The 15,130-nt window shown below is 40.7% G+C and overlaps 1 protein-coding gene across 3 annotated transcripts in view; it reads left to right on the top strand.

Moving 5' to 3' along the window:
- The window catches only part of LOC311426319 (guanine nucleotide-binding protein G(q) subunit alpha), a 130,146-nt gene extending 121,366 nt beyond the window's left edge, over positions 1-8,780 (top strand). For all 3 annotated transcript variants that reach the window (XM_084502738.1, XM_084502737.1, XM_084502739.1), the window contains exon 8: positions 5,788-8,780. In XM_084502738.1, coding sequence (XP_084358864.1) covers positions 5,788-5,978 — 191 coding nt within the window. In that variant the 3' untranslated portion in view covers positions 5,979-8,780. The remainder of the gene's footprint in view (positions 1-5,787) is intronic.
- The last annotated feature ends 6,350 nt before the right edge of the window (positions 8,781-15,130 follow it).

Raw genomic sequence — 15,130 nt, 5'->3', positions numbered from 1 at the left:
ATATCACACTGATGTTTTAATTGTTGAGTTGCAAGGAAAAACAACTGTAAAAGGGTGAATCTTTGAGAAAATTGATGTTCCAATATCCAGCAGGAAGTCCCAAGACACAGTAATGAATATTATGACCAGGATTAGAGGGGCCCTGCCTCCAGCCAGGGGAAGGAACAGGACAGTCGTGTTTATTGGACTGTGTGGATTCAGTGGCCTGGCACATCAGACCCACAAAAGTATAAGGCTTTAGTAGACACAGGCGCACAGTGTACTGTAATGCCATCAAGCTATAAAGGGCCATATTTATGTATTTATGGGGTGACAGGGGGATCCCAGCAGTTAACTGTATTGGAGTATTGGAGGCTGAAGTGAGTCTAACTGGGAATGAGTGGCAAAAGCACCCTACTGGGACTGCCGTGGAGGCTCCGTGCATCCTTGGCATAGACTCAGAAGAGGATACTTCAAGCACCCAAAAGGGTACCGGTGGGCCTTTGGCGTAGCAGCCTTGGAGATGGAGGACATTAAACAGTTGTCTTCCTTGTCTACCTTGCCTGGTCTCTTGGAGGACCCCTCTGTTGTAGAGTTGCTGAGGGTTGAAGAACAGCAGGTGCCAATCGCTAACACAACAGTGCACGGGCAGCAATATCGCACCAACCAAGACTCCCTGATTCCCATCCATAAGCTAATTCATCTACTGGAAAGCCAAGGAGTGATCAGCAAATCTCATTCACTTTTTAATAGTCCCATATGGCCAGTGGGAAAGTCTCATGGTGAGTGAAAGCTAACAGTAGACTATCGGGGCCTGAATGAGGTCACACCACTGCTGAACGCTGCAGTGCCAGACATGCTGGAACTCCAATACATACTGGAATCAAAGGCAGCCAAATGGTATGCCACAATTGATATGGCTAATGCATTTTTCTCCGTCCCTTTAGCAGCAGAGTGCAGGCCACAGTTTGTTTTCACTTGGAGGGGTGTCCAATATACTTGGAATCAACTACCCCAGGAGTGGAAACACAGCCCTACCATTTGCCATGGACTGATCCAGTCTGCGCTGGAACATGGGGAAGCTCCTGAACACCTGCAGTACATCGATGACATTATTGTGTGGGGTGACACAGCAGAGGAAGTTTTCGAGAAAGGGAAGAAAATAGTCCAAATCCTTCTGAAGGACGGTTTTGCCATAAAACAAAATAAAGTCAAAGGACCTGCACGAGAGATCCAGTTTTTAGAAATAAAATGGCAAGATGGACGTCGTCAAATTCCAATGGATGTGATCAACAAAATAACAGCTATGTCTCCACCAACTAGCAAAAAAGAAGCACAGACTTTCCTAGGTGTCGTGGGGTTTTGGAGAATGCACATCCCAAATTACAGTCTGATTGTAAACCCTCTCTACCAAGTAACCCATAAGAAGAATGATTTTGAATGGGGCCCTGAGCAATGACAAGCCTTTGAACAAATTAAACAGGAGACAGTTCATGCAGTAGCCCTTGGGCCAGTCCGAACAGGACCAGATGTAAAGAATGTGCTCTACACTGCAGCCAGGGAGAATGGCCCCACCTGGAACCTCTGGCAGAAAGAACCTGGGGAAACTCGAGGTCGACCTCTGGGGTTTTGGAGTCGGGGATACAGAAGATCTGAGGCCCGCTATACTCCAACTGAAAAGGAGATATTGGCAGCATATGAAGGAGTTTGATCTGCTTTGGAAGTGGTTGGAACTGAAGCACAGCTCTTCCTGGCACCCCAACTGCCGGTACTGGGCTGGGTGTTAAAACGAAGGACCCCCTTTACACACCATGCAACTGATGCTACATGGAGCAAGTGGGTTGCACTGATTACTCAGCGGGCTCAAATAGAAACTCTAGTCACCCAGGAATCCTGGAAGTAGTTGTGGACTGGCCAGAAGGCAAATATTTGGGGATATCGCCAGAGGAGGAGGTGGCCTGTGCTGAAGAAGCCGCAATGTATAACAAGCTACCAGAAAATGAGAAGCAATGTGCCCTGTTCCAGGATTCTGATGGGTCCTGTTGTATTGCGGGAAAGCATCAGTTGGCTGGAAACATCCTGTGCCCCATGCCACTGCCCAGAACACTATCTTGGGCCTTGAAAAGCAAGTCCTATGGCAACATGCCCCCCCTAAAATCACTGTCAGACAATGGGACTCACTTCCGAAACAACCTCATAGACACTTGGGCCGAAAAGCATGATTTTGAGTGGGTATATCATATCCCCTATCATGCACCAGCCTCCGGGAAAGTTGAACGATATAATGAATTGTTAAGGACTACACTGAAGGCAATGGGTGCTGGGACATTCAAACACTGGGATACACATTTGGCAAAGGCCACCTGGTTAGTCAACACTAGGGGATCTGCCAGCCGAACTGGACCTCCGCAGTCAAACCTGGTACATCCTGTAGAAGGGGACAAAGTCCCTGTAGTGCATGTAAGAAACATGCTGGGGAAGACAGTCTGGGCTATTCCTGCCTCAGGAAAAGGCATCCCATTCGTGGGATTGCTTTTGCTCAGGACCTGGGTGCACTTGGTGGGTAATGCAAAAGGATGGGGAGGTCCGGTGTGTACCTCAAGGGGGTTTAATACTGAGTGAGAATAGCTCATGAGTTGAATTGCATCGTGTTAATTATTATATAATACTGTATGTCATCACCATTGTGATTGCTATATGATAATGTCCCATTAATGGTATCACAGTAACTGTCCGGCAAATAACAATGAATGAATGTTAATAGAACTGGACAAGCACAGAGGTATGATGGAATGAGAACAGGCTTCAACGTGTGACGATCCAACATCACACACCATCTCTTCTGCCCTGAAATACTGCTGGGACAGATGGAGCTCAAAGTCAGTCACAGACTAAATTTAGTGGACATTTTATATACATTTATGAAGGTGGTGATTAATTAGAATGTATTGGAAAGTGTGTAACCTGAGCATGACATAAATGGTTTGGAATAAGGGGTAGATATTTTCCTAGTTTCAGCTAGGATAAAAGTAATTTTCCCCCTAGTAGCTGGTAGGGTGCCATGTTTGGGATTTAGGATGAGAATAATGTTGATAACAAACTGATGTTTTAATTGTTGCAGAGCAGCGCTTACACTAAGCCGAGGACTTTTCAGCTTCTCACACTGTCCTGCAAACAGGCAGGCTGGGTGTGCATCAGGAGCTGGGAGGGGACAGACCCAGGACAGCTGACCCAAACTGGCCAAAGGGGTATTCCATGCCATCTGACGTCACGCTGAACAATTAATATGAGGGGGTGGCAGGGGTGGGGGAACCAGCTGCTCGGGGATAGGCTGTGCATCGGTTAGTCAAGCAGGATTTGCATTTCATAAAAGCATGCTGATTGAGTCTGATCACCTGGTTATGCTGTGTGTGCCAGTAGATGGCATTCAAGATGATCTGCTCCATGACCTTCCCTGGCACCGAAGTCAGACTGACAGGCCTGTAATTCCCCAGATCCTCCTTCCTGCCCTTCTTGTAGATGGGCGTCGCATTCACCAACCTCCATTCAACTGGGACCTCCCTGGACAGCCAGGACTGCTGATAAATTATTGAGAGTGGCTTGTTGAGCACTTTGGCTAGCTCCTTCAGCACCCTTTGATGTACCCCATAGATCTGTGTGTGTCTAAGTGGTGTAGTAGGTCACTAACCATTTCCCCCTGGATTATAAGGGCTTCATTCTTCTCCCCGTCTCTGTCTTCCAGCTCAGTGGGCTGGGTACCCGAAGAATAATTGGTCTTACTAAGGCAGAGGCAAAGAAGGCATTAAGCACCTCAGCCTTTTCCTCATCCCTTGTCTCTCTGTTTCCCCCCACAGCCAATAAAGGATGGAGATTCTCCTTAGTCCTCCTTTTGTTACTAATGTATTTATAGAAGTATTTTTTATTGTCTTTGATGGCAGCAGACGGATTAATTTCCAGTTGAGCTTTGGGTTTTCTAATTTTCTCCCTGAGTAGCCCCACAACACTTCTGTAGTCCTCCTGAGTAGCCTGCCCCTTCTTCCAAAGGTCATAAATTCTCCTGAGTTCTTTCCTGAGCTCCAGACAAAGATATCTCTTCACCCAGGCCAGTCTTCTCCCCTGCCAGCTCATCTTTCGGCACATTTCAATGGCCTGCTCCTGTGCCTTTAAGATTACCTTCTTAAAGAGTGTCCAGTCTTCCTACCAACCCAGTCATAGAATGGTTTGGGTTGGAATGGACCTTAAAGATCATCTAGTTCCAACCCCCCTGCCATGGGCAGCGATACTTTCCACAGGACCAGGTTGCTCAAAGCCCCATCAAGCCTGGCCTTAAACACTTCCAGAAATGGGGCATCCACAACTTCTCTGGGTAACTTCCAGTGCCTCGTCACCCTCATCATGAAGAATTTCTTCCTAATAACTAATCTAAACATACCCTATTTAGTTTAAAACCATGACCCCTTGTCTTATCAGCACACTCCCTGATAAAGAGTCTCTCCCCATCTTTCATGTAGGCCCCCTTGAAGTATTGGGTTTCGCTATAAGGTTTCCCTGGAGCCTCCTCTTCTCCAGGATTCTCTTCCTCAGCCTATCTTCATAGGGGAGGTGCCCTAGCCCCCTGATCATCTCTGTGGCTTTCCTTGACCCGCTCTAACAGGTGCATGCCTTTGTTATGCTGGGGGCCCCAGAGCTGGACGCAGTACTCCAGGTAGAGTCTTATGAGAGCAGAGTAGAGGGGGAGAATCACCTCACACTTCTTTTGATGCAGACCAGGATATGATTGGCTTTCTGGTCTGTAAGCACACGTTCAGTTTTTCATCCACCAGTAAACCCCATGTCCTTCTCCTCAGGGCTGCTCTCAATCCACTCATTGCCCAGCCTAAGGATTGCCCCAACCCAGGTGCAGGACCTTGCACTTGGCCTCGTTAAAATTCATGAGGTTCACACAGGCCCACCTCTCAAGCCTGTCAAGGTCCCTCTGGATGGCATCCCTTCCCTCCAGCATGTCAACTGCACCACTTTGCTTGGTGTCATCTGCAAGTAGTACAGAAAAGAACTATTTAGAAGAGAATTGAAAATATTCTTGTCCTTTTGAGTTTATTTCATGTGACAGATGCCCTAGATGACGTCCAGCAGGTTAATCTTCACTTTTCTAGATTGACTCTTGTGTAAAGTAGAACATGTAGTTTGGTTACACAGACTTTGTGTTCTTCTGAGAATTACAGCCTTAATATAGATTTAATAAGATCATTATCTTATGCAATTTAGATAACTGATTTGTTAGAACAGTAACATTTTGCAGTTGACCAGCTTCAACTAGAGAGCATATGTTTTTTATCACTAATTAAATGAAATTCTATTGGAGTGTTAGGATATAACTTGTTTATGCTTTTTAAAAATACAGTTTAAATACAGTAGGTATAGAATGAAAATTGAACAATTCTATTAATTTTATAATGATTTATTAGTATAATGTAACTAATATTTCTGTTGTTCATTTTGTGTGAGATCATCCAATTCATCTCTCCATTTTAAAAATTATTTTATGGAAGAAAGGATAGTAAGCAGGAAAAAAAACCAGCTCTTGCATGATCAACTTCTGGAATTTCATTCCATTTTTATTTTTAATGGTTCCTACTGGAAAAAAAAAATACTATATAATAGTATTTATTAGTAAAAATGTTCCCTTCTCTTATGTGAGGATCACAGACTGAATCTTTCTTCTGTTTTCTGCTCCTAAGGTTCCTTCTTAAAGAAGCTCCAATTTTGAACTGACTGTAAGAAAACTGACTTTCTTTTCTTAATTTTTAGGACCACAACGGGATGCACAAGCAGCACGAGAGTTCATCTTGAAGATGTTTGTAGACCTGAATCCAGACAGTGACAAAATTATCTACTCCCACTTCACATGTGCTACAGACACAGAGAATATACGCTTCGTCTTTGCTGCTGTCAAGGATACTATCCTACAGTTAAACCTGAAGGAGTACAACCTGGTTTAACTGTGCCAGGGAGGCCCTGCAAAATCACCTTTACGTGACTGAAGATACAGAAGAGGGACTGTATTATCTGTGAAAACAATTTGCATAATACTAATTTATTGCTGAAGTTATATTCACTCTGAATATCCACAGAGTTTGTAGTTAATATTATGTTTTTGTTTAAACTATATGGAGAAAAAACAAAAGATGCTGAACTACATTCACAGCACATTTCCTTATCTTTTAGGCAAAGCCTCATGACTCAATGCGTTTTAAATTCTCAGTCATACTCGCACAAAGGATAAGGTTTTTTTTGATACTGAAGCAGTCAATCTGGTTTCCTCTTTCCCTGACCGTTTCTCTCTCCTTCCTTCCCTTCCCGCTTTATGTTTCTAAAGGTATAATGGCCTTTTTTCCCAGTTGCATTTCTTGGTAAAATATTTTCTATTGAGTGATTTGGTCAGGAAAAATGTTATCATCAATATTTAAAATATCAGTTATTCTAATTTTACAAAATGAAGGATCAAAAGTATTGGTAGTATGATTTTTAAATTGTTGACATGGGTGTTTTCATTCTGTCTTTACTTCTGAGGCTAGAATATTGGGACTGCAAAATAGAAATACAGATGTGTATGGATGTAAAATTTAACAATGCTTTCACAGTTCAGAAAGATTCACAGAAGACAGTAATGAAATACCTAACACAAACCTAGGATGTACATGGAATATCACAGAATCTTTTTAATTGACATGTGCCATTTTTTTCTCTTTTCTTTATTCACAGATGTCAAACAGAAATGTCACGAACACTACATTTTTCCCAGTAGCTACAGACTGAAACAGTGTGGGTTGTGTTTTTTTCAGTTGTGTGGGTTTTTTTCTTAAGTTAGAGCTTTTTTAAATTTGTTTTTCCACATTAGATTTTTTTATATATATATATATAAAATTAATCTTGCCAAATCTGTCTTTTTATAAAACTGATATTTTGAAATATAAGATATTGAATGAAATACCAAAGTGATGGATTGGGAACTGACCTGATTGAGTCAACTGCCAAATGATAAACAGTTTCAGTTCCTACAATCCCATTTTAGAAAGTGTTCCATTTTCTATTGCCAAAAACAACAGTGTGAATGAATATGATAATAGATACATGTGTATAAAAAACAGTTTAACTCCTTATGTCAGAGTTGACATGAGACTGCATACAACGTGTTCTGTAAGGCATCTTTAGTTTTACAACATGAAATGCTTGTTCACTGGTTGCTTGTTCACTGAATCACAGACATTTGATAGGCTTAATATAAAAGCCTTGATATTCTTTAGAAAGAGCTATGAATATAAATGAAACATTGAGAAAATCACTCTAGAAATTTAAACGTGCCATTTTTTAACAACAAAAATGCAGCACTCATTGATGAGTCTTTATTCTACAGCTTAAGTTGAAAGAAGGTGTTTTTTGACCAGGTGCATTATTGCTGGCAAGCTACAGAGGACTCAGATATGTAATTGGATTGTCTGCAATGCCAAGTAGCACTAGAGTGCACTTAACACAGAAATTGCTGCCTCTCAGCAGTGTAGGGGAAGTGGAAAAAAGAATGGCTTATTAGTTGAGTAACAAAGTTAACAATAAAGACTAATGAATTGTTTTTCATCCTTAACCCTCCCAGCTCCAAAACAACAATAAGAACAGCTGATACTTCTTTCTCCCTTATAAAACATCTTATAATTAAAATCTGGTTGTACATATATATATATATATATATGGCAGCATCCATATTATCTTTGTAATTATTAATTTTTGGCAAATTGAATGTGCTGTGTTGATATGTATCTATGTAATTGTACTGTATGTCATAGCTAATTCACATTTTAAATAATGCTATTTTATTTACTTTTTAAGAGAAAATAATGTAAATTTTGTCAGTTTATTTCTGACTAGGGACTTGTTTTTATTTAAATATATATATATATAGTACAGAATGGTACTGGCATCGTACTGTAAAAAATTATTTGTACATTCCCAAGTAGAAATAAATTGTATACATGCAAAGGACATTGACATTCAAAACAATGCTTAAATCTTGTGAGGGCTTTATACAAATGTAGAAACCAGTTTTGTTGGAAGAACATATGCCATTATATCTAGGATTGGAAAATAAGCTCTTAAATATGAATTTGTATTTGGCAGAGTCAACTTTGATTAATTTTACTTTTCTAATGGCCTTTATTAGAAAAGTTAATTTAGATACATTTCAAACCAGTGAACATAAGTACTAATGGGCATATGCTATTTCCCTAAAAATAATCATGAAAAAATACAGAACATCAGATCAATTAAACATTATTTCAGAAATTACAGAAAACTTGGATCTAGCAACAAAAAACTCATTAGCGTTAACAATTTTAAGGAGTTAAAAATTTTATTTATGAAAGCTAAAGCAGGTAGTTGTATGTTATAAAAAGTGACACTGACATTCTAAATAGGTGATCAGAGTAGTTAATGTTGTTATATATGGCATTATAAAATTGGTCCTGATCTTGCTTAAAAATATAAAGCTTCTGTGTCTACTGTTAACTATGGAGTGCATGATAATATCCCTTCTTTTAACTTGGGAATATATTGGCCACCTTGGATTTAGTGATTTAAATAGAACTGTAGGAAAAAGAAAAAAAAAAAAGAAAAAAAAGAAAAAAAAAAAGCAAGTGGTGTCTTATGAAGGTTTGGTAGTTTTTTGTTTGTTTTGTTATGGGGTATTGGGGAAGGGGATGGGGTTTTATGTTTTGTATAAAAAATAAACAAAAGTTTTCTCATGCATTATACTTATATTGTAATTGCAAAATTCAAGAGGTTGTGCCACCGGGCTACTTGTGGTATATTTTAAGTGAGCAAACCTGTGGCAATGATTAGATCATTTGAGCATATTCTGAAAAAAATATATATTCAGCATGCTAATGCAAGCTTTATATGAATCACCTAACAGCACTGCAGTGTAACAGTTTTTGCAAAAACATTTCCTTTTTAAATGCCATAGCTGTTCCCACTTGCAATATATTCTGTTGTTGTTTTAATTGGTGGTTTCCAGTATGGGTTATAGCGCTTGAGTCCAGAAGTTTGTGCCAATAACATGAAACTGAAAGCAAACACAAGACACAAACCCTTTTACTTTATGTGATATGTGATTTCATTGAATGTCTTAAATGGGGTAGGAGGGAAGGAAAACATTTTGGGAACCTGAGTATCTTAGGTGTTTGTTAGCACAAGAAAGCTGTAATATGTGTTTTACAAATCCTTAAACTTGCTTTTTCACTAAGTAACTGGCACTGTAATGACATATATAGGATGATGCAGCTATAAGGGCAGTTTACTTCTTATCATTTAGACTCTTTTGATTGTCAAAGTATATGAAATGTCATTTTCAATTATACTGCCACATGATTGTGAAACACTTTTTTAAGTTTGAAAGTTGAGAAGAGACTTAATGCTGGCTATCAGTCAGAACTGACTGCATGATTTGCAAAAACTTGAAATGGGAGGAAACAGGCTGCATATGAAGACATTGCTAGACTCCCAGCCTTTGGTTATAAAATGCAAAAGATTTTCAGATTTCTCAAACTAACGTCCCTTGCCTAGTTTCTTCACAAAACAATGAAATAACAAGAGAAAACATGAAACCAACATGAAAAAAAAATAAAATTTATCCAAATTATTTTATGTGCTGCTGTTCCTGGAGTGCTGTTCATGGTTACTGCATACTAGTCTATTAAAAAACTAATGAAGTGCGCACAATATATTAACAAGACCTACAAATGACCTACCTCTAGTTAAGAAACCAATAAAGTAAATATGTTTTGGAGATAATGTCTCAACTTAGAAAATTAAAATGGCATGTTGTTAATTATTAATGACTATTTTAGACATTCATGCTTTTGTAAATACAGTCCTTTTGACATAAACACCTAAGGTCATCTGTCCCTGTCCAATTTGTTAGTTTAGCAGAGATCTTGCAAAACCATATGTTTTGGTTTAATAAGAAGAAGCACCGATATCTCCTCTTTTTTTTTTTTTTTTTGCTTTTATTTATCCATAATATTTTGAGTTGTATCAATTAAAGCAAATTCTTACATGTAATCAGTAATCTATTGAGGGTCTTTATTTAACTAGTTAAATGTTTATTACTGTAACTTTCACTCAGTCTTTTTCACAGTAGCCATGCTGCAGGAAAGAAAGGAACAGAGGAATTATTTGGGCAAAGTTAATGTTGAAGATAGCGTCAAAAATACAAGAGAATTCAGCCAGATCAATCTTACTGTAAAGCTGTTGTTTATTATTTCTCTCAAAAGATTGTCTAAGCTGAAGTCTATTTCTGGATTCCTCATTTACCGTACTGAAGAAAATCCTTATTTGACCATTATATTTGTGGGGGTTATGAGAGACATTTTTAAACTTGCAGTGTTTTAAAAAAATAGATATTTGTTATTCTTAAAGTGTCGTTTAATCACAAGCCCTGTCTACTGTTTAGGGAACCAAAATAGAGTGCACTGTTTGTTTTTTTTTTGTTTGTTTGTTTTTGAAAAAAAAAATGTATAAAACTGTTCTTTAAAATTTTTCTCTTTAAAAATACAGTATTTTTGGCCATAAATTTGTACTATTACTATCTTAGTTCTTTGACATATTTCTGAAATATATTTGGCCTTAATGTTCTCCCAAAATGTTTCTTATTATGATAAATATTAGATAGATGCATTATTCCAATGACTACTTTTTTTAAAAAAAATTATACATGTTCCCTCCTCATTGTCCAAATATTAAAATTTCCTGATGTCCTGGTTTCGGCTAGGATATAGTTATTTTCCTCCTAGTAGATGGTATGGTGCTGTGTTTTAGATTTAGGATGAGAATAATGTTGAAAACACACTGATGTTTTAATTGTTGCAGAACAGTGCTTACACCAAGCCAAGGACTTTTCAGCTTCTCACTCTGTCCTGCAAACAGGCAGGCTGGGTGTGCATCAGGAGCTGGGAGGGGACAGACCCAGGACAGCTGACCCAAACTGGCCAAAGGGGTATTCCATACCATGTGTTGTCATGCTGAACAATTAATATGGGGTGGTTGGCCAGGGTGGGGAGACTGGCTGCTCGGGGATAGGCTGGGCATCGGTCAGCAGGTGGTGAGCAATTGCATTGTGCATCACTTGCTTTGTACATATTATTAGTAGTACAATTATTATCATTATTGTTATTGTTTTCCTTTCATTTCTGTCCTAATAAACTGTCTTTATCTCAACCCACAAGCTTTCCCTTTTTTTTCAATTCTCTCCCCGATCCCACTTTGGGGGGGGAAGGATGAGCGAATGGCTCTGTGGTGCTTAGCTGCCGGTTGGGTTAAACCGTAACAGTCCTTTTGGTGCCCAATGTGGGGCACGAACGGTTGAGATAACGACAGATCTGAGCAGAGCATGTTAAACCAAAATTGTTATAAGCATTAGTCCAGTTTAATAGTTGCTAATCACAATGTTGATTTTTTGATCTCAGGTCTGCTGTGCCTGTTTTGCAAACTGAGTTATATAGCACATTACTTACTGTATGTGTTCCCTGTCGTGCTCTTTATCCTTTCCAGGGGCTGATTTAAGGTTATTATTTTCTGGTGTTGTGTAACACTGGTGCACAATGATAAAATTGCTGGTCCTGAGACTAGTCTGGTATTTGTATTCAGCATTGCCGTCAACTCCATACTTTGGGAACCATATCTCAGAAACTATTCAGGGGGAGATGTCTTTTCCCACTTGTCCACTCTCCCTTTCTCCTTCACCCTCTCCTCCTTCTCCAGACGAATTACGATAGCTTCTCAAAACTTTGAATATCCTTGGGATGTTCAGACCAGCATGTTCTTCATTCTGAATGCGCTACAGGTTTTCTTTAAAGTTAAACAACTACTTAAGAATGTCATCCAGAGATCTGTCCTGTGGCAGGACAGTTAGGAGTGGCAGTGAGTGTGGGAGGATATGGGCAGGCATCTAGAGCAGTGGGCACCTCCAGTGCTTTGGAAATTCACACCTGAACAGCTGCAAAATCCTAGAAACATGTCAGAATGCTTGAAAAAGGTGTGCCATCACCCTGGCAATTCCAAAGACACACAAATCACTGCAACGTGCTGGGGCTTGGCCTATGCCTACAGAGCTTCAATCAACGCCACTATAACCCCAGTGAAAGACCCTGCAACCACTCCAAGCCCTCTGACGGGCCCTGCAGCCATTCCAACCCCTGTGATAGGACCTGTGGACATTGCAACCCATGTTACAGGCCCCGCAACCACTCCAACCTGTGTGATAGGCCACAAGACTGAGCCAGTGAAACAGACTGTACCAGTGTCAGTTGCCCCTGTATCCGAGATGAAAGAAGAGATGAGAAAATTTTTTGGTCGTTGTCCAGGTGAGCACCTTGTCACCTGGCTGCTCCAGTGCTGGGACACCAGAGCCAATAGTCTGGAATAAGAGGACAGGGAAGCCAGGAGGCTGGCATTCCTTGCTAGGGAAGCAGGTATTGACAAAGCAATTAAAAAAGGAGCACGAGTCTTCACCCTCTGGAGGTATCTCCTGTCAGGTGTGAAGGAAAGGTATCCCCTCAAGGAAGAACTTGTATGTCAGCCAGGCAAGTGGACCACCATGGAGAGGGATTTCCAGAACCTGAGGGAATTATCCCTTATTTATACAGACCTAGACAACAAATAGCTATCCAAAGATCCAGATGAAGTCAAGTGTACACAACCCACGTGGCGGAAGTTTGTATGGAGTGCATCATCATCAAATGCCAGCTGATTGGCAGTAATGACCTGGAAAGAAGATGAGGAACCCACAGTGGATGAATTGACTAAACAACTCCAGCAGTACAAAGAAAGATTCTCTCTTCTTCCCTACAGGCCTGTGTCTTGGCTGTGGAAAAACCTTCTCAAGAGGTCCACCAACTAAAAGAGAACACTTCATAGAAACTTTCTGAAGAGGTCCACCAACTTAGAGAGACTTTATCTTCCTCCCCACCTGTACAAACCAGTGTCTCGGCTATCAGGGGTAAGCGTCCTTCCGTGCAAAAAAAGAGATATAGTGGGTACACACCCCATGCCACCCTGTGGTTTTACCTACGTGACCATGGAGAGGACATGAGAAAATGGGATTGAAAATCTACCTCGACCCTAGAGGAACGGGTACATTAGTTGCAAGGAAAAACAATAGCAAAAGGGGGGATCTCTGAGAAACTTGCTGCTCCGGTTTCCAGTGGGCAGTCCTCCAGACAAAGTAATGAAGATGTCCTCCAGACAAAGTAATGAAGATTATGATCAGGATTAGAGGGGCCCTGCCTCCAGTCAGAGGGAAGAAAGGGACAATTGGGTTTATTGGACTGTGTGGATTCAGTGGCCTGGCACGTCAGACCCACAAAAGTATAAGGCTTTAGTAGACACAGGCGCACAGTGTACTGTAATGCCATCACAGGCATTACAGTAAAGGGCCAGACATAAAGGGCCAGAACCCATCTGTATTTATGGGGTGACAGGGGGATCCCAGCAGTTAACTGTATTGGAGTATTGGAGGCTGAAGTGAGTCTAACTGGGAATGAGTGGCAAAAGCACCCTACTGGGACTGCCGTGGAGGCTCCGTGCATCCTTGGCATAGACTCAGAAGAGGATACTTCAAGCACCCAAAAGGGTACCAGTGGGCCCTTGACATAGCATCCTTGGAGATGGAGGACATTAAACAGTTGTCTACCTTGCCTGGTCTCTTGGAGGACCCTTCTGTTGTAGGGTTGCTGAGAGTCGAAGAACAGCAGGTGCCAATTGTTCAGCTATGAGCCAGAATCCTGATAATCAAGAGAAAGGCATCTTTTGTTTATTTCAATCGTCAATTAAGCAAACAAAAAAGATAGCAGAAACAGTATGCTCTTGCAGTGCTACTGCAATCAGCCAAAGCACTTAAGAAATCCACCTCACAGCATACAAACTCTGAATTTTTTCTAATAAGACATAGATTGTTATTTCTTTGACCCCATGCTTCTGAGTTTCTGTTGTACGCAAGTCAAAAAACCTTTAGTAATATTGTCTGTTATGGTTTAACCCATACAGCAACTAAACACCACAGAGCCATGCACTCATGCTTCCCCCTCCCTCTGTGGGATGGGGGACAGAATCAGAAAATAAGTGGAATCTATATAGACATTATGGGTCTTCCCTTCTGCTAATTCCAAGACCCTAGTCAAGGCAATTAATTCAGCTTTCTGTGATGACATGTTATGTGGGAGTGAGTTTGCTTCTACAGTGTCCAAAAGGTTCAGGACCACAAATCCTGCTGTCCCTTTTTGTGAGAAACAAAGTTGTGATTTTTGCAGTAGAGAACTAATTTTCTGTATTCCAAGGTAGTTGTGTAGTCATAATAAGGAGAAATGCTAAGTAGATAAGTGGACAGTAGAAGGCCTCACTGTTCCAAAATAAGGTGGAAGCTTGAGAAAAATCAGATGAGCAGTGTGAGAACAGTAAAACAAAGATCACAAGTTCTCAAAACATAAGAAAGAAGAAATTAAAGGGTAGAAAAAAAAGAAAAAATGTACATATATGGTATAGAGGAGGGTCGAGTAGCTTGTGAACCTGTAGTACTCAGCCAATGAGGAAACAGGGGAGGTGATCAGGCGTCGGGTAATAGGGAATAAAAAGGTTATGATTTGTTTACTAAAATGCGCTCTTGATTGACAGGATGCCTGCCATTGCAATCGCGAATAAAATAGCTTCACAGAAAAACCTGTCTGAAGAAATTTATTTGAGATGTTTCTCACAATTTGGGGGCTCGTCCGGGATCTTATCACCTGCCGAAGATTTCTTACCAGCACAGACAGGAAGGTGCACCCCACTGATTTCAGTGGTCCCATCAGGGTTGGTGGGTTGTCTCAGTATGGTTGGCAAAGGACCGAGACTGTTAATTTGAAGACAGGCTCTGCGAAGCTCTGGGGAGAAGGGAGGCCAGCACTGACATACACAGACACAGACCGCATATAGTCCAGCCTGGATCAGGAACAGGCACTGGGATTACTGCTGATAACCCAGACTGGGAAGCCATGCACGGACCGAGGTAAGGGAAACTTTACCATGTCTTACCTCAGGTTGGGTTCAGGGAGACTCTGGTGTGAATGAG

This window comes from Aythya ferina, assembly GCF_964211825.1.
Source record: "Aythya ferina genome assembly, chromosome: W".
Taxonomy (NCBI): Eukaryota; Metazoa; Chordata; class Aves; order Anseriformes; family Anatidae; genus Aythya; species Aythya ferina.
Note: the sequence above shows the minus strand (reverse complement) of the source record. Positions and strands in the feature narration are given on the sequence as shown.